Source organism: Leptinotarsa decemlineata, unplaced genomic scaffold, assembly GCF_025532065.1.
Source record: "Leptinotarsa decemlineata unplaced genomic scaffold, Ldec_3_MD MMD2_tig00002082_RagTag_RagTag, whole genome shotgun sequence".
Classification (NCBI taxonomy): Eukaryota; Metazoa; Arthropoda; class Insecta; order Coleoptera; family Chrysomelidae; genus Leptinotarsa; species Leptinotarsa decemlineata.
In genome coordinates, this window is record NW_027412573.1 from 714,803 (window position 1) to 739,723 (window position 24,921).

Genomic DNA, 24,921 nt, shown 5'->3' on the forward strand with positions numbered 1-24,921 from the left:
CAGCTAACCCTTGTCTTAAGATTCAGTATCAATTTGCTTCGCCTGAAGATGCTAACCTTGTTAGCGAAACGCGCGTCGAGTGCAAAAATATTAGTATTATCTGTGGAGCATATTCTTTTCGAATTATGTAGGACTTGAAGAAGTAAAAAAGTAATTATGTAGTGTTCAACAAACAAATTTTTCAGTAGGTTGGGTGAAACCCATGAAATTCGACAACTATGGAAGGGTTGCGTGTCTGTCTTGAACTCGTCGTTTGCGCAGACCTGAGACTGCGACTCCTGGGTCTGCGCGTAGGAAATTCAAACCAAAAATCACCCGAAGTGGGATTACTGTATATAGTATACTGTGTTTCTGTGGTCATTGAGAGTTATTACTTTTTTCAGTGTCACCAATATAGGCCTTTTAAAGATTTTTTTCAGTGTTACCAATATATGCCTTTTAAAGATCAATATTGATTTGTTGCTTGTTTCAGCCCTCGAACTACTCAGACATTTTTCAAAGAAATACTCACCCCTTCTTGTATTCCCTTAGTTTATATTATCAATTATTTCTCAGATAAAACACAATGAAACTTTACTCTTGAAATCTTTATAAATAGTCAGCCAAGTCCACACAGAAAATATAAAACAGCCATTTTAACATTATCTGCTTAGGAAAGAAAATACTAATGATGAAAGAAAACGGAATATATAATAGGAATACTTTATTTCCCCATGCTATTTTTCTAATAAACATCACAGGAAATCACAAATACTGCAGTATTACACACGATAAATTAAAAATACATTAATTATATATCTCCTACATTATATATAAATATATTTCAAAATAAAACCTCCGTCACTATCCGAACTATGATATGTCGTTTGAACTGGCTCTATGTCTCCTCATTCAACTGCTAGTTAGTATCTGTACCCACCGGAAGTGTAAGTCCCTTCTCCAATTCCGGGGCGGTACTGGCCTTCATCTCCTCTATATCCTCCTCTTGCTTCTTCTAACCTATTTGCTTCGAGAGATCTGAAAGAAGCAGATGTATGTCGATTCAGAAAACAAGACCGTGGATGTGGTAACTGATTTGATATTGTTTTATCACCATAAGACCTTGAGACATTGTAGTGACATGGCTGCTGTTGCGTACAGTTGCTGATAGATGGTGTTTAGATCGGAATCTGTGACATCCAAAATATCAATATTTTATTGTTTCGATATTTGCCAGCATTACCCATGCCATCGGTCAAATTTAGCCTGGTTTATGCGTCAGAGTCATGAAAAATTGGTCGACAGAAGTCGTAGGCAAAGTAAAGTGTACCCACTGTGGGTAGGAATACTAGTCACACCTCGAAATATCAGTCATGTTTGTGTGCATCCTACTCACTTCATCCACTGTGGTAACTGGTTTTGCATAATAAATGAACAAACTCGTCGTTATTGTTATTATATCGTTATTAATCATGTGAAATATGAAATATGGTCTATCAGATTACATTTGCTACAATAGGTGAAAGTTTAAATACACAATAATTATATCCGCGTTTTTAAAACAAAAGTACCTCACAGCAATTTTGAAATATCATAGAAATCCATCACTGAAGATCTAATAAGAAATAATTGGGCAACTATTTTAATAAAAATTGCAGGGTGACGCAACTATAATAACTCATAAGATAGGTATTTATTAGTGGGTATGACAGTATTAGATTTCACAACTTGCAGTTTTGGTGGTTTCTGATTATCTTGAAACAAGTGTACGGATTTTGTACAAATCAAACGAGTCCATTTTACCTAATTTACATTTCTGTGAACTAAGACACCATCAACCATCTAACCAAGGGCGGGTGGGGAAGGTGGGAATGGGGCTCAAGAGATACCTCATTCGGAACGATTCATCCTTGTGCAGTTCTTCCAGTAAGTCAAGTAGGAACTGAAGGCCATAAGTCTGGTGACCGAGGAGGTCATTCTTGTTGAAACATAATTTCTTCTTCAATGCATATGTTACCATTCCCTGTTATTTTAATGAGAGCTGTGTTATGGCATTTTGGAGCAAATGCGGGTAGAAAACACCTGATGAAGGAAGAAAAAAAGGACCCAGAATGGAATTGTCAAGAATACCAGCACGTACGTTCAACTCATGAGGGTTTTGTACGTTTGGGATCTTTCGAAAAACTCACATTAAATAGGAGATTACTACTCAGCCGGCTTTCGCACATAATTTCGCAAAAATGCATGCATTTGTTCATTCGCTGTTGTTTGGTTTGGTTTTGCAATGGCAATGCAATGGTTTAGATAGAAACTGGTCCCCAAAACAAAGTGTAATAACAAGGAAATCGATGAGAAAAGAATAGTCGCCAAAAAAGCCTCAGAAATACTTTGGTGAACCCACCAATAACATTGAATTCAATGGTTTTACCTCAAAATAGCATCTGGGATCGGTGGCGGGGTTGGTAGATGTGCTCCGACGGGTCTGAATCCATTCTCATCGGCTACATACTGCAAGCTGATCCTCTGGCCATCGGGAGCTGTGTAAGAGAAACCACCTTCAGCTTGTTGGGCCCCCTCAGGCCCCACGTTCTTCAAGAATCCTCGCTCTTGGGCAGCGATGCCGTTGCCAGTTTCGTAGAGCCAACTGTAGCTGCCGTCGCCTTGATTGGGGTTGTTCTCGTATCTTGAAGAGGAAGATACATGAGTTATACTGTACTGATAGGCCAGTGCAAATATTTTTGAAGAAGTAATTTACCTGATTATTGGAATTTGAGGTCCGCTTCTGTATCCAACACCAACTCCCCCAAATCCTGTTCCGATAGCTCCGGGGACTGCCCCGATTGGGGCTACGTAGCCTCCAGTACCAACTCCTCCGAAAACTCCACCCGTTCCGAACCCTGTGCCCACCCTTGGGGGTAGGTAGGAGGAGTCTAGCCGAGCTCCGAATGCTATTCCAGCCAGGGTGGTGAAAATTGTCTGAAAAAGTGTATATATACAGGGTGTGTCATAATAATAAATAAATAAAATATTTATTAATCCTTTCAACTATTGTTAACAATAGATAGGAAAAGTCGAAAACAGTGTCATTAAGTTTTAATTGACAAACAGGACGAAACAAGCACAATGATGACTAACATAGACTATGTAAAATACACTTCGATATCATCTCAAAATTGAAAAGTATAATTCAAATTCCTCAACAGTATAGAAACATTCTCTGATAAGGAGTTCCCTAAGTCTATACTTAAAAACCGCCAGGGATCCCGCGTATTTTATTTCTTTCGGAAGACAGTTAAAAAAACGGCAGCCTGCATTGATGGGAGATTTTTTGTAATAGGAGTGTTTGGGCTTGTTCAATTTGATATCATTTTTATTTCTGGTATTGTAAGAATGTGAATCACTATTAATTGGAAATGAATGTTTGTTATTGAAAATATATGATAATAGTTTCATTAAATAAATTGATGTAACGTGAGGATCCGTTTAGTTTTGAAAACCTGTCTGCATGATAATAATGAATACACTTTATTGTCTATAGACCAAATCCAGCTGACAAAGCCTACTAGCTGAATAAAAATGAAATTGCCACAAAAAAAACGAAGTACCAACTCAAATATAATATAGAATATACAAGTTTTCTGTTCAGAATCGATCATTGTAAAATTCATGAAAACTATACTAGGGTCTTGTGATGCACTGTTTGGAACTTTGGTGTAGAAAACTCCACTAATATTCGTAATGGTCTGGTTATTAATAAATGTTTGATGTTTTTCCTGAAGGGGTCAATGTTTTTATTGATTTCTCTAGCATACTCTACACTATCTTAAAAAAATCTTCAGATTGGCCAGATGAAGGCAAATATAGGTTAAGTTTATTTTAATTGATTATTAGTGTACTAGTAAAAAAGAGTGTCCTCAAATCTCAATACATAATAATAATAATAATATCCTTTATTGCCATATAAATCTACAATGAACAGGTCAACGTCAATAGGTTTTGATATTTACAATATTTGTTATATATAATGATAATAATAGTATAATAAGGTACAGTACAATAATGAATAAGACGGTTGAATAATAATATAGTAACAATAATAATAGTAATAGTAATATCCTTCCTATAAATCTACATTGACGTCAATGGGTTAAAATTTGCAATAGGTGATATTTATTACAACTACAGTTCCCATATCACAATTTTTATAATTGGTCAGCATTACATGTTGGATGATTTAAGAAGGACTATTAAAAGAATTTTTAAAAGAATTTTGCGCAGTACTCAGTTATGGTGCAATCGCATAGAGACCCATCACCAACTGTCGAAACTATAATAAACTTTGGTTTTTAGATAATCAATGACTGAGAGTCTGAATTTGTTGTGGTTTTCTCTATTTCTAATTTCTCTCGGGAGAGATTGATTAGCTTTTATGGCTTTGTAATGCGGTCCTTTTTCAAAAAATTATGAATTATGTCTCGGTATGCTTAGTTCATTCTTGTGTCTGGTATTTATAGTCATTTGGTTTGAGTAAAGATCACAGTTTCTCATGAAGATACTATAATGTTTTTTGACAAACATGACTAATTGCAGAAAATAGATTGAAGGAACTGTTAATATGTCTAGCATCTTGAAGTGTGGTCTACATGTTGATCTATGAGGTAGTTTTAACATACAGCGAATTATCCTTTTTTGAGTTTTGAAGATTTTATATGACTGTGTGGATGATCCCCAGAAAATAATTCCGTATTGAATAATAGATTGAATATGCGCATAATAGTATATCTTCAGACTATCTAATGATACTTGATCTCTTAGTGCACGGATTAGACCTACTGTAGTACCCAGTCTAGAGTTAAGTTTGTTTAGATGGATGTCCCATGTAAGATTATTTTCCAGTGTGACCCCTAAGAATTTAATATCACTTATTTCAGGAATAGATTTGTTAAGCAATTTGGCATATATCGATTCTAGCCTATTTTGGGATTTGCTGAATGTTATAAGCCCTGATTTTCCTGTATTTAATTTTAGGTCATTTTCCTTGCACCAATCAATCATTTTTTGAGCTGCTTGGGATAATTGTCTGGAGAGGGTAGACAGGGCTTTGGCTGACACTATAACCGATGTATCATCTGCAAACTGGTATACTAGTCCAGGGTCCAGAGAAATCAATCTCGTTTCATTGACATTGAATACTAGACGTTTGAAATCACACCAGAAGTTAATGATTATTTTATCTCTAGATACCTTCTTCTACAGACTATTCGGCGATTCACTATGCCAGTAAATTGTGGTATCGTTCGCAAAAGAGTAAATCTACCAGATGAATTGATATTGTTTCGGTCCCAAAATGGAACTCTGGGGAACACCTGAATCCATATCCAATTTACTAGATATTTCATTTGTTCTCGCCATCTGACTTTAAACTGTTACATATCAATTTAGAATTGGAAGAATCAATAAACAATTTTATTTTTAAAATAAAATTTGTACAATGGGAAAAATATTAAACTATGATTATTTTTTGAAGATTTTTCAGGAATCGAGGAATAATTGTGAAGAATTCGTTTGTAGTATAGTCAGAAAAGTGGGGACAATATTTCGAATATTATTTGAATTATCGATTTTCTCTGTATCTGAAAATTCGAGATTGGTTATTTCATTTATAGAAATATATTGATTTCAAGGTAAGGTAATAGTCAGCAACAAAAATAACATGAAAAACTAGACTGAATCTTCAACCAACTGGAGTACCGCAAGGTTATGTACTGGACTCGATACTTTTCATTTTATATAAATGATTGAACGGATCTGTGACTGATAATCACAAATTCCTAACTCAGATAATTACCTTTTAAATATTTTGGAGATATTTTAGTCAAGTGAAATCGATTTTGAGGTATGGAGTGTATTTTTAGGGTTAGTTCTTACATGAGGAGAGTGTAATGAGGTAGAAAAATGGAGCTGTGGAATTACCAAAGCTATCTTCAGGACGGAAAACTGTGACTGTAGATGAAAACTACAAACTTGCAGTTGGAAGAAACGTACATTAATTTTATTTTAAGAAAGAATTATCGACCACCGACAAAATAATGACAGCCTTGAAAGAAGATCAGAGTATGTGTCCAGTGATAGACTGACAGAAATTGTAAAAACACTTCAAAGAGATTGAATTTCAGCTGGGAAAACAGAACAGAAAATAGTTCTGAATCGAAAAAATAATGACAAGATGGTACAGAAAATATTTTTTTTTCATAAACTACACCTTACGAGGTGTAGCTGTAGTTTATGAAATTACTATGGATCTTCATCAAGTAACGGCAGAATCAATCAGAAAAAAAAGAAATATTATTATTCTGCACACGACATTTAAGGTAAAAGCCATCAAAATGCACTTCACTATGTCGATTCCGCATCCGGATATTTTAAAAGAAGAGAATCACACGTGGAAATTAGATAATTTAGTTGGGGAAATTGTAGAACCTCAAATCATTCAACGAAGATCCACACCATATTTTTTGCTTATACCAAATAACTTCTTGAATAAACATACGTTTTATTATGAATAAATACACATGTTTATAAGTTTCCACAAATGTTTTTAATTAATTACTCAAACGTACGTCACTGCAGGTAGTAAAACGACCCGAACGCTTATGGAATCTTTTGTTTGCGACCCGTTTGCAAATAGAGTTAAACCAGTTAAGTATTATAAACTCGCCAAAAATCATAGACTTTCGAATTTACGAGTACTTCATAATTTTAAATTGGGTGTGTACATTTTTTAGAATAAAAATAATTTTCATGAAAGATTTACTTTCTATTTGAAATAAGAACACACACAAATTATCAGAAAGATCATTAGAGAGAGCGGACTAATGAATATTTGACAAAAACCAACAATCTGAAATCAAGCTTGACCCTGAAAATGTTCAAAATGAAATTGGAATTTTTTCTCACGGAACATAATCATTGCCTTTATCATTATGAATAAATAAATATATTATCTTTTATATGTTATTGAACCTAATACTACTACAGCTTTCCTTTATAAACAAATTATACAGGGGTGCGCAAAAGTCCGGAAAAATTAATATCTTTTTAACCAGTATTTTAGTAAAAAAACGCTTAAATACGTCAGTTGATGTCACGTTGTACGCATTTATTGGAAATAAAATGAAATATTTTTTTTCAACCCCTTAGCTGCAACCCTCCCCAACTTTTTTTTTCAAATGCAAACCTATGTCGTGTATGGGCTCATTGAAAAGCTCGTAAAAAATGGAATCTGACCATACCCTTTATTTTTTTTACTCATGCGGTTACCACTAATTGAGAAAAAACTCTTTTGAAACCAAAAAATTTAGAAATACCTACTTAGTGATATCTACGGATGAATTAACGTTGCAAAAAACAAATAAGTGGTGATGATGTATATTGCTCAACAATTGCTAAGGATCACCAATACCTACTTTCTAAGAGTTTACAAATTTTAAGGACATACCAACCGGGCCAGGCACCACAACAAGTTTTATTGATTTATGTGTAAAACTGATAACGTAATGTAGCATCAACATTTTGTGGATTTTATTTTTTCACCAAAAACTTACACATAAAATTAGTTCCATCCCAAGCAATTGTTGACCAGTGTACCTCAAAAAGAAAAAAAGGTTGTTGCATTTTTTGTACCAAAATGAATGCCCTGATAAGAACTATTATCTTGACTCAGTTTTAAAATTGTGGCATTTCTGGGTGAATTTGAAATTGTATGTATGTTTAGTTTATTAATTGGGTACCTTCAAAGTGTTCTTTTTTAATTTGCTAAACAAAAATGGTATTGTCGGAGAGGCAGCGTACCGAAGTCTTGATATTGTTGGAATGTGGGGATAGAATGCCGAGTCAAAGTGAGGTGTGAACTTTATTTAATGCAAAATATCCAGAAAATCACATTTCCCAAGCTACTGTGAGTAAGATCTTACACAAATTTGAAGAACATGACACAGTGAAGGACTTGCCCAGAAGTGGCCGGCCACATGTTTTAGACGAAGATCAAAAATTGGACATTGCCGTATCTCTGCAGGAAGATCCATGGTTGTCAACGGTTTCATTAGCCTAAAACCATCCTGCGTCTAGACATACGACTGGGAGGTTTTTGAAAACAGAAAAATACGACCCATATAAGGTATGTCTTGTCCAAGAGCTCTTGGAAGATGACTAAGACAGGCGTTTGCAATTTTGTGAGGAAATAATGAGGCGATGTGACGAGAATAATGGATTTCCACTCAACATGCTCTTTTCGGACGAAGCTACTTTTTATTTACATGGAGTAGTTAACAGGCACAACTATCGATTCTGGAGTCAGGAAAACCCACACTGGATATGCGAAGCTCGTACGCAGCGTCCTCAGAAAGTAAATGTAGGGCCATACTGTTTTGAGGGAAACCTCACAACTGCCCGCTACTTAGACTTTTTACGCTTTGAATTAGTCCCTGCTTTAGCTGTTATGTTTTCCAATGAAGCAGATCCAGATATCCCCACTGAAACACTTTGGTTCCAACAGTACGGCGCTCCACCACATTTTGGTATCAATGTCAGAGAATATCTCGATGACATATTTGCAGAACGCTGGATTGGACGACGTGGTACAATCGAATGGCCGCCAAGATCCCCAGACTTAACGCCATTAGATTATTTTCATTGGGGTTATATGAAAGACAAGGTTAATCAAAATAGGCCGGCTAATATTGAAGATCTAAAAAGCAGAATTAGAATGGAATCACATAACAAACCGGCTGAGGCCATTCGGAATTCCGTAGACGGGTTTTACCATCGCCTAGGAGCCTGCCAAGTAGAGGGTGGAGGCCAATTTCAGCATCTGTTACGTTAATTCACCCGTAGATAGCACTAAGTTAGGTATTTGTAACTTTTCTAAAGAGTTTTTTCTCATTTCGTTGTACCCACAAAAAAAATAAAGGGTATGGTCAGAATCCATCTTTTACGAGCCCATACACGACATAGGTTTGCATTTGAAAAAAAAAGTTGGGGAGGGTTGCAGCTAAGGGGTTGAAAAAAAAATGAAAACTGACGTGTTCCAGTGTTTTCTTCCTAAAATACTGGTTAAAAAGATATTAATTTTATTCCGGACTTTTGCGCACCCCTGTATAAGACGACTGTAATTGATCTCTTAAAATGAGTTTTATGGAAATTTACTTTGAATATGTTTTCAATATATTTTGAATACATGAATATCTTTTTTTATACAATAACAAAAATATTCCATTTGGAAAAGGCTATTATTATTATATTTTTAATATTTTTTTGGTATGAGGGGTAGTTTTAGGAAAATCGTTGAACTTTTCCAGTAAGCTTACTGCAAACTTTAAACTACTTTGATAAAGGTAAAAAGTCTTAACCACATGGACCAGACTATAAAATTCCAAAGACAACTCCCATCTTCGAAACTACCAAAAAATACCAAAATAAATCGAGAGCAATCTCCACAAAACCGCCACTTTTCACAAACCACCACTTAAAACCCCTCCACAACAACCCTTCACAAGAACTAACTATCTACTTACTAATTTCATGATGTAAAATGTTGGTATGATCCGTAATGCCGATACAATTATTATTTATAGCTGCCGGACGGTCCGGCCCGCACCTTTTCATCGAAAAAATCGCCCCCCCCTTGCACCCTTCGCGAAGATGAAGAACATCGACATTTCGAAAGGATTTCTTAATTTCAATCCAGATCGCCTGCCCATGGGCTTCAAGGATGATGCACGCTTCATTCAATTATGGGTTGGGTTGGGATGAGAACTTGGTCGTTTTGTTCGATTACATTTTTTAGTAGATTCGATGTTAAGTTAAATTGAATGTTTGCTGTAATTGCTGATAATTGCTATCGGATGTATCCATAATGTGTTAAAATTTGAATTCGGAATTGATATCATTATGGATAAATTCGTAATTCAGAACCTTGTGTTGCAAGTCATTAGAATTTTTATTGAATTGCTATCGTTATGCGTTGCTTGGACTTGCAGTGAGCTTCATTCGTTTCGGATGGTTTGTTTAATTCCTTCTCAGCTACTTCTTCATAACAAATATGTTCGGGCATCTTGATTAGAAGTGTAACACCTATCGAGGAACCTGTATGCTTAACCAGAAACCCTTCTGGAAACCTAAAGACAGTATACAGGGTGTAACTAAATAAGTGTAAAACATTCAAGGAGGTGATTCCTCATCGAAAAAAAGATAGGATCTTTCATATAAAGAAACTTCATTGGAGCATCCCTTGTTAAGATACAGCCCCTTAAAAGGGGTACATAAAATTTGTATAACAATTTTTTTCACAAGCACTAAAAAAGGTACAATATTGAAATTAACCTGACGTTTTGTACTACCAAAAAGACACTTAGCCAGTAATTTATTTGGTTTACCCAATGGTTGTAAGGGGTGGAAAACGCCTAAAATTTATTTCCAATGTAACTTTTTGTCTCATTATTTGTATACCTTTTAAAAATGTATTTCCGATATCCTGTTTCATTCTAAACAAAAAATGTCTCTTGGGTTTTTTGCCCAGTTCGCAACAAAAAATTATTTTAATTATTTTACGAACAACTACAGAGAGACATCGTCAAAAATGCGAACTGGATTTATTGTTATTTTGTAGTTAATACCTGCATTAAACGATTAAAGGGTAATAAACAAAACTAATTTATTTATAACAAAACACAACATGTAGAAATCATAGTAAATGTCCAATATGTCTACCTTCAGACATTACGCATGCGTCTAGACGTCGGCGCATTGAGCCACGTATTCGCTCAAATATTCCTGGAGTCTCTCTGATTACCCTGCACGCATCGATGATGCGATTTCTTAAGTCCTCTATATCGCGAACTGGAGTACGATAAACCAAATGCTGTAAATGGCCCCAAATAGAGAAATCAAGAGGATCGATATCAGGGGATCGAGCGGGCCAGTTCTGTGGTCCTCCTCGACCTATCCACTGATTTGCACATGTTTCAGTTAAATGCTGACGTGCTACTTGACTAAAATGGGCGGGAGCCCTATCATGCATAAAAAACATATCCCTTCTGACGCCCAAAGGAACTTCCTCCAGCAGTACTGGATGCACTTCTCTTGAAAATGGAACGTATGCCTCACCATTTAATCGAGGAGGTAGAAAATGGGGCCAATTAAATCATCCCCAATAACTCCGAGCCACACGTTAAGAGAAAACTGTTCTTGATGGTTAGTTTCGAAAATAGCGAGAGGGTCTTCATCAGCCCATATGTGGTAATTATAAAAATTAATAATCTTGTCCCGAGAAAAAATACATTCGTCTGTGAATTCTATCGTCTTCAGAAAGTCCCAATTTCTTAACAGTGCCGGTACTCGTTGCAGATGGTTAAGGTATAAGAGTTGTTCCTTTAAAATTCGAAATACAGTCATATGATCAACATTTAGCTGGAAAGCAACCTTTCTAGTACTGGTAGTAGGTTATTCTTCATGCGAAGGAAGCTGCCGTTGAGGATACATTTCAGCATATCTTCTAGAAGCTTCTAACCCATTCCCCTGCGACAGACCGTAAAGGTAATGCATATCAGCCATTTCCTCATTTGTGTATGCCATTTTAATAACAAGTGAATTATCAAAGTAACAAATTAAGAAGAGAACAACAACACACAACTAGTATTAATTCAATTTCGAAAATTCAAAAACTGACAGCGTCATACCAATTTAATTGTCACTATCGCTAATAGCGACCTACTAGATAGATAAGTTTCGTATTTTCGCATTTATGACGATTTATCTCTGCAGTTGTTCGTAAAATAATTGAAATAATTTTTTGTTGCGAACTGGGCAAAAAACCCAAGAGACATTTTTTGTTTAGAATGAAACAGGCTATCGGAAATAAATTTTTAAATGGTAAACAAATAATAAGACAAAACGTTACATTGGAAATAAATTTTAGGGGTTGCTTTTTCCACCCCTTACAGTCATGGGGTAAACCAAATAAATTTCTGGCTAAGTGTCTTTTTGGTAGTACAAATATTGTAACTTTTTCAGTGGTTGTGAAAAAAATTGTTATACAAATTTTATGTACCCCCTTCAAGGGGCTGTATCTTAACAAGGGATGCTCCAATGAAAGTTATTTATATGAAAGATCCTATCTTTTTTTTCGATGAGGAATCACCTCCTTAAATGTTTTACACTTATTCAGTTACACCCTGTATAGGATGAAATTGCAGTAACGTTAGTTACAAATAAAAATGGTAGTGCCCCAGTTGGAATATTTGAAAATCTTTTTTTAGTGCGCATCTACGACCTATATAGCTTCCTAGGACTTATTACCAGTACAGGGAAACAGAGATGAATGAGTGAGTGTGAAGTGAGTGACTTTCGAATTTATAAGTATAGATGGAATTGAATCAGATATCATTCACAGGATTCCTACACAATAAACTAAATGGAAGAGGTGAAATTTCACGTACATGGAAGAATGTCATCCTCAATGGCGGACATTAGATGTTTCGGCATAAGACACTTGCCTTAATGTCCCTTCAGCACCAAACTGGATAACATTTTTAAACGAAGTATACAATTCATTCATTTAATCACGACATATGTCACGAATGAGTTAAACCTACTCATATCATCGATGACAGTACGTAATGACATTCATTGGATAATTTGAATAAGCCCCAGCCATATGAATCTTGTTCAAATTGAAAGAAGTATATTTTTAGGAGAGTTTTATTTTTGAAACAAAAAGTTTTGGCTTTTTTACTTTTTTTGGAAGATTCCTATATTTTTGTATAACTATTGATTAGTAAAAAGCCAAAACCTCTTTTCCTGAAACATAATGTGTTTTTCGGCAGCCGTGACGATTCCAGAAACGGTAAAGAAGCGACGTTTCAAAGCAACAAAGCAGAATTCTTGCGTCGTTCCATAACCATGGATGAAACATGGGTCCAGAACTTCACACCCAAGACAAAAAACAATCAAAACAGTGGACTCAAAAGGTAAGAAAAACTCGTTGCAAGTTTCTGTAAAGAAATCAAACAAAAACGGCCGCATTTGGCTTAGAAAAAAGTATGGTTTTAAAGTATGGTTTTAAAAAGACAATGCACTAGCTCACAAATCCATTACCGCAATGAACAAAATTAACGAATTAACCTCATGCATACATGCTTCGCAGATTTAGCCCCCTTGGATTATTTTCAGTTCCCAAACTTGAAAAATTGCCTCAGTAGTTAAAGATTTTCCAACGATGAAGACGTGATGCCGCAGTTAATGGCTATTTTTACGAGTAAGACGGTTCTTATTATAAAAACCGTATAGCTGCAAGGAAGTTATGTGAAAAATAAATACATTTTTTCCAAAATTTTTGTGGTTTTTTTGTTGAGCTGGGTCATTGGCGTAGCGAAAGAGGGGTCCGGGAGTCTGGACCCCCCCCAGAAAATTTAAGATATATTAAAAAAATAAATTTAGCATGGAGCAGGTGAAAGAAAGAAAAGTTATCATTACTTTTCACGACAAACAATGATACGTTTAAGCTTGGCCGCTTGGTTGGTATAAGGTGGTGTTTGTGTAGCTGGCCGAATCATGATTATGAAAAGTGGTAGAATTAGTTTAAAACCCTCTATTTAGTCGAACAAAAGTCCTGGCTACGCTACTTTTGTCTGATTTCTACTGAGTTCTATATTTGTTATCACCGGTTTTGGTTTTTTAAATCATTTTCAAGTAAACTTGAGTAAACTTGAAAATGGTTCAACAAACTGAAACCGGTCCAAACAAATAAATGAGTCAGACATTTCTTTATCCTTGTGAAGCACTGTTTGGAATCTTTGTGTAGTAATGTATACTATTATTATGTATTACTGGAGTTTTTTCCCAACACCAAACCGTTATTTTAACACCTCGACACGTGTTTCGATCACCAAGTGATCATCTTCAAGAGGAAAATTAACGTTTCAGTTTACTCTTCCTCTTGAAGATGATCACTTGGTGATCGAAACACGTGTCGAGGTGTTAAAATAACGGTTTGGTGTTGGGAAAAAACTCCAGAAATATTAATTTCTTTATCCTATTTTCAATAAACATTTCTACAAAATGAATAGGTCATCAATATACACTTTCGCTAGGTCTTTTTCGTTTTCCTCTGACTTTCGATTTTATTATACAATACAATCATCTTTGGGCGTGTAGATAAAAGCCACTTATAAGCATTATTTGCAGTTGAGGTCTTCGATATAATCGACGAAATTCTGGTATCCCTGAGCTCAAAATTAGCAGAATAACCCATTTACGAAAATTAACACTTTTATTTGTTGTTATTCAGAAGCCATTATTTTAAACGCTCCATAATTATAGTTATTTAAATTACTACGATTCACGCAAGGAGTAAAGCAACTGTGTGTGTGTGTGACGATTCTTTTAAGTTATCTGTATGGAAGATTTAGTTTTCTTCCGAGTGTCTGTGTACCACATATAACTTATATAACTTTTTATCCGACGTATATTTATCAATAATTTCAGCATTGAATGTTTTTTCAAATTTAAAATATGTCAAACGGTTTTTGAGATATTTGCAAAAAAACAAACCAATTATTTTCATTGAAAAGTTTTCATTTTCGATTATAAAATGCATTGTTTTTTTTGGTTCTGTTTTCAACTCTCGGTATACTCTAACACTCCAGTTACGTCTCAGAGATTTTTTTGCTACCGCATATATTTGAAGGCCTCCGCGGAAAATTGTATCAGTTCCACAATCTTAATCTGCCGCTCTAAAATCTCAGATCAATTTCAAGAACGTCGTAAAAGCCCTGCCCTTTATGCAAAACCATAATTATTACACGGGATAATTTGCAATTTACCTATCAAGTAACTACTCTGTTTCTTTATAAACTAAACTTACTATTTCATGCATATTTATGGGCCGAACAATAGATTTTAATCGCAAATGATATATTTTATGTTTATGGCTCTATTCAGGCATCATTTGTCCGACAAATTGATATTACGTAAATTTAAATTACAGTTGCTGGCAAAGCTGTCACTCACGATGGCGACATTCATCCTGGCGCGTCTCGGTGAAATAAAAGCTTGATCTTATAGACTGTATCAACATTCAATATACTCAAGAATAAATGAATCGGAAACAATTAGCTATATCATCTGCGCTTGCCGGATTTACGCCACATTGATTTTTCCAGCATTGGCCGGTTCCAAACCAAATTTGAACGACCTGAAGCTCTTATAATTTTTCTGTGCTGACACGTTGGTTGAATTTCATGAAAGAAAGGTTATGGCTTTTTATAACTCCATCTTTATATTAGGTTGTTTCAAAAGTTTTATCTGTCTTTATGAGACCACTTCAGACTATAATGTGTCAGCACGGCCTATCTGTGAACCTGCCAGTCTTCCTGAGGAACTCAATCAGCTAAAAATGTCTTTAAACTGAATGGGTATAGCGAAAGAGAATTCTAGAAGGCCATTTGATCCAGGAGAGAGAGAGAACACTAAAGGAACCCCAGCTAGGCTGGTCAAGGGAAGAGCTTTCATTCCCTATGTTGAAAATGTTACAGACCGGATTGGGATAATAATGGAGAACAATGGCTTCTTCGGGCATGTTTTTTTAATATGAAAAGTTGCGAACTTCGTGATAATTCAATCATCTATTTTCCATACTATTGTCTATTGCATTATTTCATTCACCATCATTTGATACAGTGGAAGATCCGTGAAACAATCTGATATATTGCGATAAATGCATACTTGCCTTTATCGTATTCGATTAGTGCGAAAATCGTGAGCAGGAATACACTTATTAAATTATCTGATGAAGATTTATTGCCTTCATGTCTGAAAGGGTTTATTGCGATTGTGGCGCTCTTAGGAAAATTATTATGGAAGATGAGAGGCGGTTCGTGTGTGGTCAGAACTACTAATGAATAAACGAATGTGCTGCGGGAGATATTGTGTCATCTTCGGATTCTTCCGACTCTTTAAGAAAAGTGCAAAACGATAAAATCCTCTGTAGGATTCCTTTCGGTTTCGGTATAGATAGATACTTTATCATTACCAGACGATCAACAGCCTTCTGAACTGGAACAACCCATTGTGAGTGTGGACATAATTAATGAAAACCCGCGAGCAGCCGATCAACAGCCTTCTGTCAATATGCTAAATGAAAAGGAAAATTCTGTTAATGAAAAGGCTGCTTCTTTACTCAACGCAAAATCAAACGAAATTTGGAAGGTTTGTAACGCTTGATAAGCAAGCCAAAAAATGTTGGCGCTTTCAAATGCAAAATTTTTTCTATTGAAAATCCCTTCTCTCGAAAATTTCGATTCATCAGTCCAAATAATTTTATTTAAAAAAAGTGGATCTTCTTGAATGCGTGTCAACAACATTTCACAAAATTCTACTCTCTGTTGAGGATCTTGAGGCTTCATTGCTTGAATTTTGGTGAATTTATAATCATGCATTTTATGTCTTCGCAAGATTCTTTGAACCGATGAATATTTTATACCCAAATCTTCTTCAGCACTTCTTATCGATGACTCGGGAAATGCGTGAAAATATGCTAAGACATTAATCTGGTTGTCTTCGAAAGTTACGGGTCGAGGCAAGTTTCTTGGTGCTTTTAAAGTTGATCCAAATGCATTGAAATTGTTCTGAATTCGTATAAATTTCTTGAGGTTCATTGGCGGTAGATTCGGATACATTTCATTGAACTTTCTACATGTTCTGCTGATAATTTTGTCACACTGTCCAAAAATAATAAACAAATTCATAAGAACTTCGTTTGAATAGTTTTGTTCCATCGTTTTGAAGGTATTTGCAACTTCTGAAGTGACGAAAATGTCGATATTATTAGGAGAATGTCACAACGCTACTGTCAAATAGTAATCATGGCCTGCTTACCAAATACCGAATGGAAATACCATTCTGAAGGGACATTTTCACAAATAAATGTTCATAAGTCCGAAACTTGACTAGTTAGGTATAGGTATGATATACATAGAAAGAAAGCAAATTTCAGCAGCTTTCCAAATTTTCAATAATATACAGGGTGTTCCATTTAAAATAATCAAATTTCAGCAACTTTTTCAAGCAAACGAAAAAACTGTATTTTTTTACCACCCTGTATTGAAGTAACGGATATTAGGCTAACGTGTGGGAAGTGTCCAAGTATCACCTAACTCCAAACCAAATTTCGATATCATAGTACTTCTTAACTAAAAGATATCGGCATTTTTAGAAGTCATGATTTTCGAAGAAAAAAATTGAAATTAATTTTTATTTCGAAAACGGTAACAGATAGGTATAGGGAAATATCAAGAAAAGTTGTCGGGCAATTGTTGGAGATTCCAAAAATAATATTATATACAGAGTGTTCTATTTGAAAAATCAAAGTTGCTACTGCTTTCTAATAGAAGCGGCAACACCGCATTGTCGAAAATATTTTAGTTGGCTAGAGAATGTCCGAATATGCCCTCCATTAAATTTTCAAAGTGATCCGTTGTCTGGTTCACCAGAAACGTCTAATGTGCCATCCACCGTGAATCAGCCTGTATATAGAGCTGCTGATAACATAAGCATAATAAAACTATCATAAAATTAGTACATAATGAGTGATTTTTTTGCTGGTATCTTTTTGGCAACACTGTTTTTGACAGATCATGCGTGAATCGTGTCATTGTCAAACTTGTTCAGTTTGGTCTATAATTTAACCATGAATCGACTTACGAATGAACAACGCTTTCATTATCAAAATTCATGCTCGGTGAAGAAAGTGCATCGTGCACTTCTTCCAATTTATGGGCAGTTTCATCGGTCTACTGAGGTCTACAGAAGCTCGTGACTAAATTTCGAACCCAGTTTACATTATTGGACATTAAACCACCAACACGCATACGCAGAGTGAGGACCGAAGAAAATATTGCGGCTGTATCCACCAGTGTTCGTGATGACCGTGAAATGTCGATTCGCCGTCGTTCGCAGCAATTGGGCCTCAGTTACTCCACTACGTGGAAAATTTTGCGAAAGGATTTGGGTGTAAAACCTTATAAGATACGACTGGTGCAAGAATTGAAGCCACACGACCTCTCACAACGTCTATTATTTGGTGAATGGGCGCTGGAGGGCGTTCGAGGAAGATCCACATTTTTATCGAAACATTGTGTTCAGTGACGATGCTCATTTCTGGATGAATGGATATGTTAACAAGCAAAATTACCGCATCACTGTTATGGAGTATTTCTTCTGGTGTCATGTTGAGGCTCATGTCTACAGGGATAAACCAGCGACGACTGATGCTCTCAAAGCCAATATTGAAGCATTTATACGTGAAATACCGGTCGATATGTTAGAGAGAGTGTGCCAAAATTGTACCTTGCGCATAGGCCATCTAAAGCGGAGCCACGGACAACATTTGCAAGAAATCTTCTTTATTAAATTACATTTATCGTTCTATCAATTCCAATGAAGATTTCAACAATTTTTTCAAATTTTTTGTGTTGTTATGAAAATCAAATCCTATACCTCTCAAAAAATCACCACTTATAAAAATAAGTGCTAAAAGTACCTAAAACCAATACATGATAGCAAGGTCCACCTCGGTAAAGGTAGCTTGTAATATCCTCCAAAGCATGGGGGACGTTATTCACAGTTCGTGCCTGAGGGAGCAGATGTCTGTCAACCCCAGTAAAACTGTGATTATCCCCTTGCTGGTTTTTCCTCGTTGTGTGTGTTTCTTGTGCTTGGCGATGCGAAAATTCATTGACCGATATAGGATTTTCCGCACTCACAAAGGTATCCGGTAAATGCCATTCTTGGAATCGCAGTCCGCGTTTGGTGGCCTGGTTTTCGTGAGGCTGCTACGGATAGTGTTTCCGGATCTGAAGCAGGTTCTGATGTTGTACTTGAATCCTACTCTTCCTATCCTTTCCGATAATCCTCTGATGTAGGGAAGTGCAAGCACTGGTTGTGATTGCTTCTTTTCTTGCGAGGCTTTTGCTTTCTTTTAGCCAAAGTCTGTTCCACCGTTGCTTTGGAGTAGCCATTGCGTTGAAGATCATTTTTGATGATGTCTAGTTCCTTCTCTAGATCTTTCTTCGTATTACAGAGCCCGAAAGCACGACCCACTAAAGTTTTGTTGTTTGCTCTTTTGGTAGAATGAAGGTGGTTGGATTCGTGATTCAGATCCTGTCCCGTATGAGTGGATTTTCTGTATTAACGTGTGTCTCGGTCCTCTTCACCAATACGTCTAAGAAATGCAATTTGCTGTGGACTTCCTTCTCCATTGTGAAAGTGCTATGCGCTGTTGATGTGTTTCAGGAAGGCGTCTAGTTCGGTATTCCCATAATTCCATATTAGGAATGAAGGTGTCGTCAACGTGTCTCAACCAGACACGAGGTTTCTTGTAGGTTTCTTCAATGGCCAAAGTTCCAAACCACTCCATATATTTGTTGGCTATGACTGGTGAAAGTGACGATCCCATTAGCAGTCTCAAGTACAGAATTTGTGCTTCAGCTGGAAATAGCAGTTTCGTACACAGCATCCTAGTAATTCCATAATTACTTCTATAGGCAAATTCGTTCTATCTTCCAGGTCCTTGTCTTTGGATAGCTTCCTCTGTATAATTTGGAGTGCTTCTTCAAGCTGAACATTGGTGTAAAGGCTTTCCACGTCGAAACTGATTAGTTGATTTTCCTGTGTGACTTCAATTGCCCCTAATTGTTCGACAAAATGCCTGGAATTCTTCACAAAAGACGATGTTTTTCCTTGTGATGGTTGTGCTATTGGCAGTGAAAATCTGGCAAAGTTTTGAGTAGCTGAATCTCTGGAGCTGATGATCGGTCTAAGCGGAACGTCTTTCTTGTGGATTTTGGGTAGTCCATACAAGTGAGGGGGCTTACTGTGGTGCGGTGTTAGCGTTGATATTTCCTTTTCCGAAAAATAGACTTGGTGGTTTTTCAAAATATGGTACAACTTCCTCTCAATTGATGCAGTAGGGTCCCATACGATCTTCGTGTATTGTCCCTTCTGAAGAACCACTTCGATCTTCTGTTCGTAGAGAACAATATCCATCACCACAGTAGCATTTCCGTTATCTGCAGGTAGGATCTTGATGGTGTTGCCTCTACGTAAGCCGTTCAGAGCTCTACGTTCTTCATTGCTGATGTTAGATGTTGGAACTGGTTCTCGATCCAGCTGTTCTCTGAGTTTCCATCTGCCTCGGTCTGGTCAATAGGGAACTGGTGGATTCCACTGCAGTGATTATCTCTAAAGTGGGCACAGACGTTGGTGCAATAGCGAAGTTCAGGCTTTTCCTCAACAAGGATTCCTCTATTCCCGTGAGCGGGCGGGAACTCATATTGATGACGTTGGTGGTTTCATAGTTGTTCTGTTGTTTTCCTCACTAACGTCCCCCACTTTCTGTTGTGGGTATTCTCCATGTCTCAGCGGTCCATCTCTTGGCGGAAGTCCGAACTAATGAAATTCATCATGAAACATTGTCAATCACCTTCAAACAAACATTTTATATAATATCAGATAATGGAAGTTCAAACTAATGAAATATATCTTGCAGCTCATATAAAATTGTGTCGAGAAACTTTTTAATTTGTTTGTGAATAATAAAATCTTCACAGAACATGACTATTTTATTGTTATTTTCCATCTTGATCGAAGCAAATATTGATTCGAAAGTTAAATTTCGAATGTAGCGTTTGATGAAAAGATTCCCCTATTACGCGGTCTCACTGGTAATACTGTATAACACATTTTCGTCTCAGTAATAGAACTTTCGATCAAATATGTCGACCTCCTGCTATTTCACGTTGCATTCCAACTTTCGATATCGCCACATTCTAACACCTGAATAATAGAGAACAAAAGGCAAAGAGGATACCACGGCCACCCATCCCTTTCATGAAAATCCTCGATATTATTTATTAGGAACTGATGATCTTCTGCTTAAATGTCAACAGGGAGTGCTCGATATTGATTAATTTTTTGGAATCTATCCAGTTCATATCGAGGAGAAAGGATGAACGAGCCATTGGCGTAACATTGAAGACGAGTTCATGGTTGAATAAAATTTTCGTTTTGAGGCACTCGGCGATTTTGAAAAAATTTTTGAGTGTACTTACGTATTTTGATGCTTAGATTACGAATCCGAAAGAAAAAAGCGGCGCTCTCCCTCATTTACAATACGGCCCTTTAAAGTTCAGAAAAGGGCGACTTTTCAGCCTTCTCTTTCACAACTATTTAAAAACACAAACATTTATTCACTAGGTCACCTTTAAGTCCTTATTCGTCCTTCTTTGACGCTTTTCACTTCAATAATCAACATTTTTCTTATAATAAACTTAATTTAAAAACGAATGCTTCTCTTGGTGACATTCTTCTATTTCTAGGTTAGTTACTAGTGACATTTCAGAAAAAAGCGGTTGGTAATTGCCACCGCCTACTATTTCAAATTCGTAATACACCACCAAAAACCAATTTACGATCTAAAGAATGAAGGTAAAAAACATTTGAATTACTTTAGGAATATTCACTGCATCAGTCGTACCAACCATGCCATTAACCTTAAAAACGTAAAATACAGAGATATGTAACCAAAAAGCAGCTCCGTACATTTTTTAAAATTTTTATAAGAAAAATGTTGATTATTGAAGTGAAAAGTGTTAAAGAAGGAGGAATAAGGTGTAAAGGTGACCTAGTGAATAAATGCTTGTGTTTTTAAATAGTTTATTTAGTGAAAAAGAAGGCTGAAAAGTTGCCCTTTTCTGAACTTTGAAGGGCCGTAACTTTTTAAATGAGGGAGAGCGCCGCTTTTTTCTTTCGGATTCGTAATCTACGCATCAAAATACGTAAGTACAGTCAAAATTTTTTTCAAAATCGCCGGGTGTCCACATAACGAAAATTTACCAATTTAAAAACAAATGCTTCTCTTGGTGACATTCTTCTATTTGTAGGTTAGTTACTATTATTATTACTATTATTATTAAAAACCAATTTACGATCTAGAGAATGAAGGTAAAAAACATTTGAATTACTTTAGGAATATTCACTGCATCAGTCGTACCAATCATGCCATTAACCTTAAAAACGTAAAATACAGAGATATGTAACCAAAAAGCAGCTCTGTACATTTTTAAATATTTTTATTGGAAAAATGTTGATTATTGAACTGAAAAGTGTCAAAGAAGGAAGAATAAGGTGTAAAGGTGACCTAGTGAATAAATGTTTGTGTTTTTAAATAGTTTATTTTGTGAAAGAGAAGGCTAAAAAGTCGCCCTTTTCTGAACTTTGAAGGGCCATAACTTTGTAAATAAGGGAGAGCGCCGCTTTTTTGTGTCGGATTCGTAATCTACGCATCAAAATACGTAAGTACACTCAAACATTTTTTCAAAATCGCCGGGTGCCCCCAAAACGAAAATTTACCTAAAATTCCAATCCAGATGGACTTTTACGAAACATCCTTCATTCTCTTGATCACCAAAGAGAAAGAAATTCAATCGATTCTGAAATTCTATTACTCAGTGAAAATTCTGGATTTAATTTTTTTATTCAATTGTCCAATCTTTGTTCTTGGACAATTCATTTATTTATATATATGCATATATTTTATACTCGGTATTGAAAGAGGTAAATACCTCATTTTCCTTCAGTGTTTTGTTGTGCAGTTACATTTGATTGAATTTGGCTTATACGGGTTAGTTTTTGTTACAACTTCATTCAATTATTATTGTTCTACATAATTATATAATATTCACTAACTTTTCTATCAAATTTAATTTAATTCTAGGAGAAAATAAATTTGCGTGGCGTCCACTTTCGTCGCCTTGAGAAGAATGTTTTGTTGATAAAAAAGTTGAAAATCTTCCACTTTCCTTAGTTACCATCTATACATTTTTGTAACTTCAAATTTCCAACTTTAATATCTCAAAAACTATTTCCTCTACCAGTTTGCTACTCACTTCAAAATTTAGATACATATTTCCTTAACATTCATGTAAATAAATGTTTAACCTCACTTATGTTTGAATATATAAATTTTTCATACGCACCATTTCATGCCCGTAACTAGGGAAATGATTTACAACAATAAATTTCAAACTTTTCATCATTTTACTATTCATAACAAGTTTATGATGTCTCCTCCAATTCTATTTTAAAAATATCATTTTGTTTTCATTTGACATTAATTTACAAACTCTGCCAGTTGTCTCTTTTATGAAAATCAATAAATTTTGAAACACAAATATTGAATCTTGTATTTCCCGTTCTTTCATTCTTGTTTCATGTCAAGTCTGTGGATTTGTAGACATATACAGGGTGATCTAGCTGTACTTCTTTAAAAGTATTTTCCTGAGATGTGAATATCTCCATCCACTGTTGTTATTGAATCTTTTTATAACAAATATTTACTCGTCAACTTTCGTCAAGGGTTTTTATTCTCACTTCTTCATAACCTACTGCACTGGCCATGTCTATCACCTACAAAATGAATGGCAATTGCAGTTAAAACCCTAGTTCGACATTGAACAAAATTACAGAACAACCTTATAGATTTCTTTGTTAATATACGTAAACCTAATAAGCATATAAATTCCTTTACCAGTGTGAAGGTAGCCATGTGTTTTCATCCATGTGTTTGGTGAAAGAGAGGCGAGCGCGCTATTCCGCCATAGGTCGTTTCACCGCAATTATTCACATGGCTAGCCATGGAAATTTTTATATTGATAGACTCATTGCTGGAAACGAACTGACGTGATTGGAAATGATTCAAATGATGATGAAAATCTTTTTTTTTTATGAAATGAACCGCATTTTATTGAAATTGTACAAACAACTGATAATAATAGAAGCAGAAAAATAATTCCAAAAGGAAATTCGTTGCTAGGAATATTTTTTCTGTCAATTAATTGAATACACCCCCGACTACCCTTAATTCAATTTTCATTAGAAAAAATCATAACTCCTAGCAGAAAAACATTGCTGGGAATTTTTTTTCATGAAACCATCGAATTTGGCATGCTTATTAACCTCAGAAGGGTCACTGATTTTGTCTCACGAAAATACACCCCCTTCTACCCTTAATTCAATTTTCATTAGAAAAAATTATAACTCCTTGCTGGGAATTTTTTTTCATGAAACCATCGAATTTGGCATGCTTATTAACCTCAGAAGGGTCACTGATTTTGTCTCACGAAAATACACCCCCCTCTACCCTTAATTCAATTTTCATTAGAAAAAATTATAACACATTGCTGGGAATATTTTTTCATGAAACCATCGAATTTGGCATGCTTATTAACCCCAGAAGGGTCGCTGATTTAGTCTCGCGAAAATACACCCTCTTCTACCCTTACTTCAATTTTCATTAGAAAAAATCATAACTCCTTGCAGAAACACATTGCTGGGAATATTTTTTTATGAAACCATCGAATTTGGCATGCTTATTAACCCCAGAAGAGTCGCTGATTTTGTCTCACGAAAATACACCCCCTTCTACCCTTAATTCAATTTTCATTAGAAAAAATCATAACTCCTTGCAGAAACACATTGCTGGGAATTTTTTTTTCATGAAACCATCGAAATTGGCATGCTTATTAACCCCAGAAGGGTTGCTGATTTTGTCTCACGAAAATACACCCCCTTCTACCCTCAATTCGATTTTCATTAAAAAAAATTATAACTCTTCGCGAAAACACATTGAAAGTTCATTCATAACCACCTATACTCTGTCCATCCAACAAAAGGAGTGCTTCAAAACAGAGTCGCACTAAGGAATGACCAAAATTTTATTTTTGAAGCTGCAGTTTTTTCATGTGTTTTCAGGTTGAGTTGAGCAAAAGTTAGCAGCTTCTTTAGACGTATCATCACTTGACATTTTAAAAATGTTTAACATTAAAATAC

At 35.6% G+C, this 24,921-nt stretch overlaps 1 protein-coding gene across 2 annotated transcripts; it reads right to left on the reverse strand.

Annotated features, from left to right (window-relative positions):
* Nucleotides 1–690: 690 nt before the first annotated feature.
* Nucleotides 691–12,503, reverse strand: LOC111504913 (pupal cuticle protein 20). Of its 2 annotated transcripts, none has more exons than XM_074176767.1 (4): nt 12,474–12,503; nt 2,735–2,955; nt 2,408–2,662; nt 691–1,017 (listed from the first exon to the last, which is right to left on the reverse strand). In XM_074176767.1, exons 1-4 carry the CDS (start codon nt 12,486–12,488, stop codon nt 903–905), a joined length of 606 nt encoding a protein of 201 aa, XP_074032868.1. In that variant the 5' UTR covers nt 12,489–12,503; the 3' UTR covers nt 691–902. The 2 variants fall into 2 exon arrangements, with proteins under 2 accessions (XP_074032868.1, XP_074032869.1); XM_074176768.1 differs by lacking the exon at nt 12,474–12,503 and adding an exon at nt 9,552–9,640.
* Nucleotides 12,504–24,921: the final 12,418 nt, after the last annotated feature.

Coding starts and splice junctions, on each gene's coding strand:
- LOC111504913 (XM_074176767.1), bottom strand. Junction 2,663..2,734: donor CCTCAAATTCCAATAATCAG/GTAAATTACTTC, acceptor TTCCTCTTCAAG/ATACGAGAACAACCCCAATC. Junction 1,018..2,407: donor ATCCCAGATGCTATTTTGAG/GTAAAACCATTG, acceptor TGCTTCTTTCAG/ATCTCTCGAAGCAAATAGGT.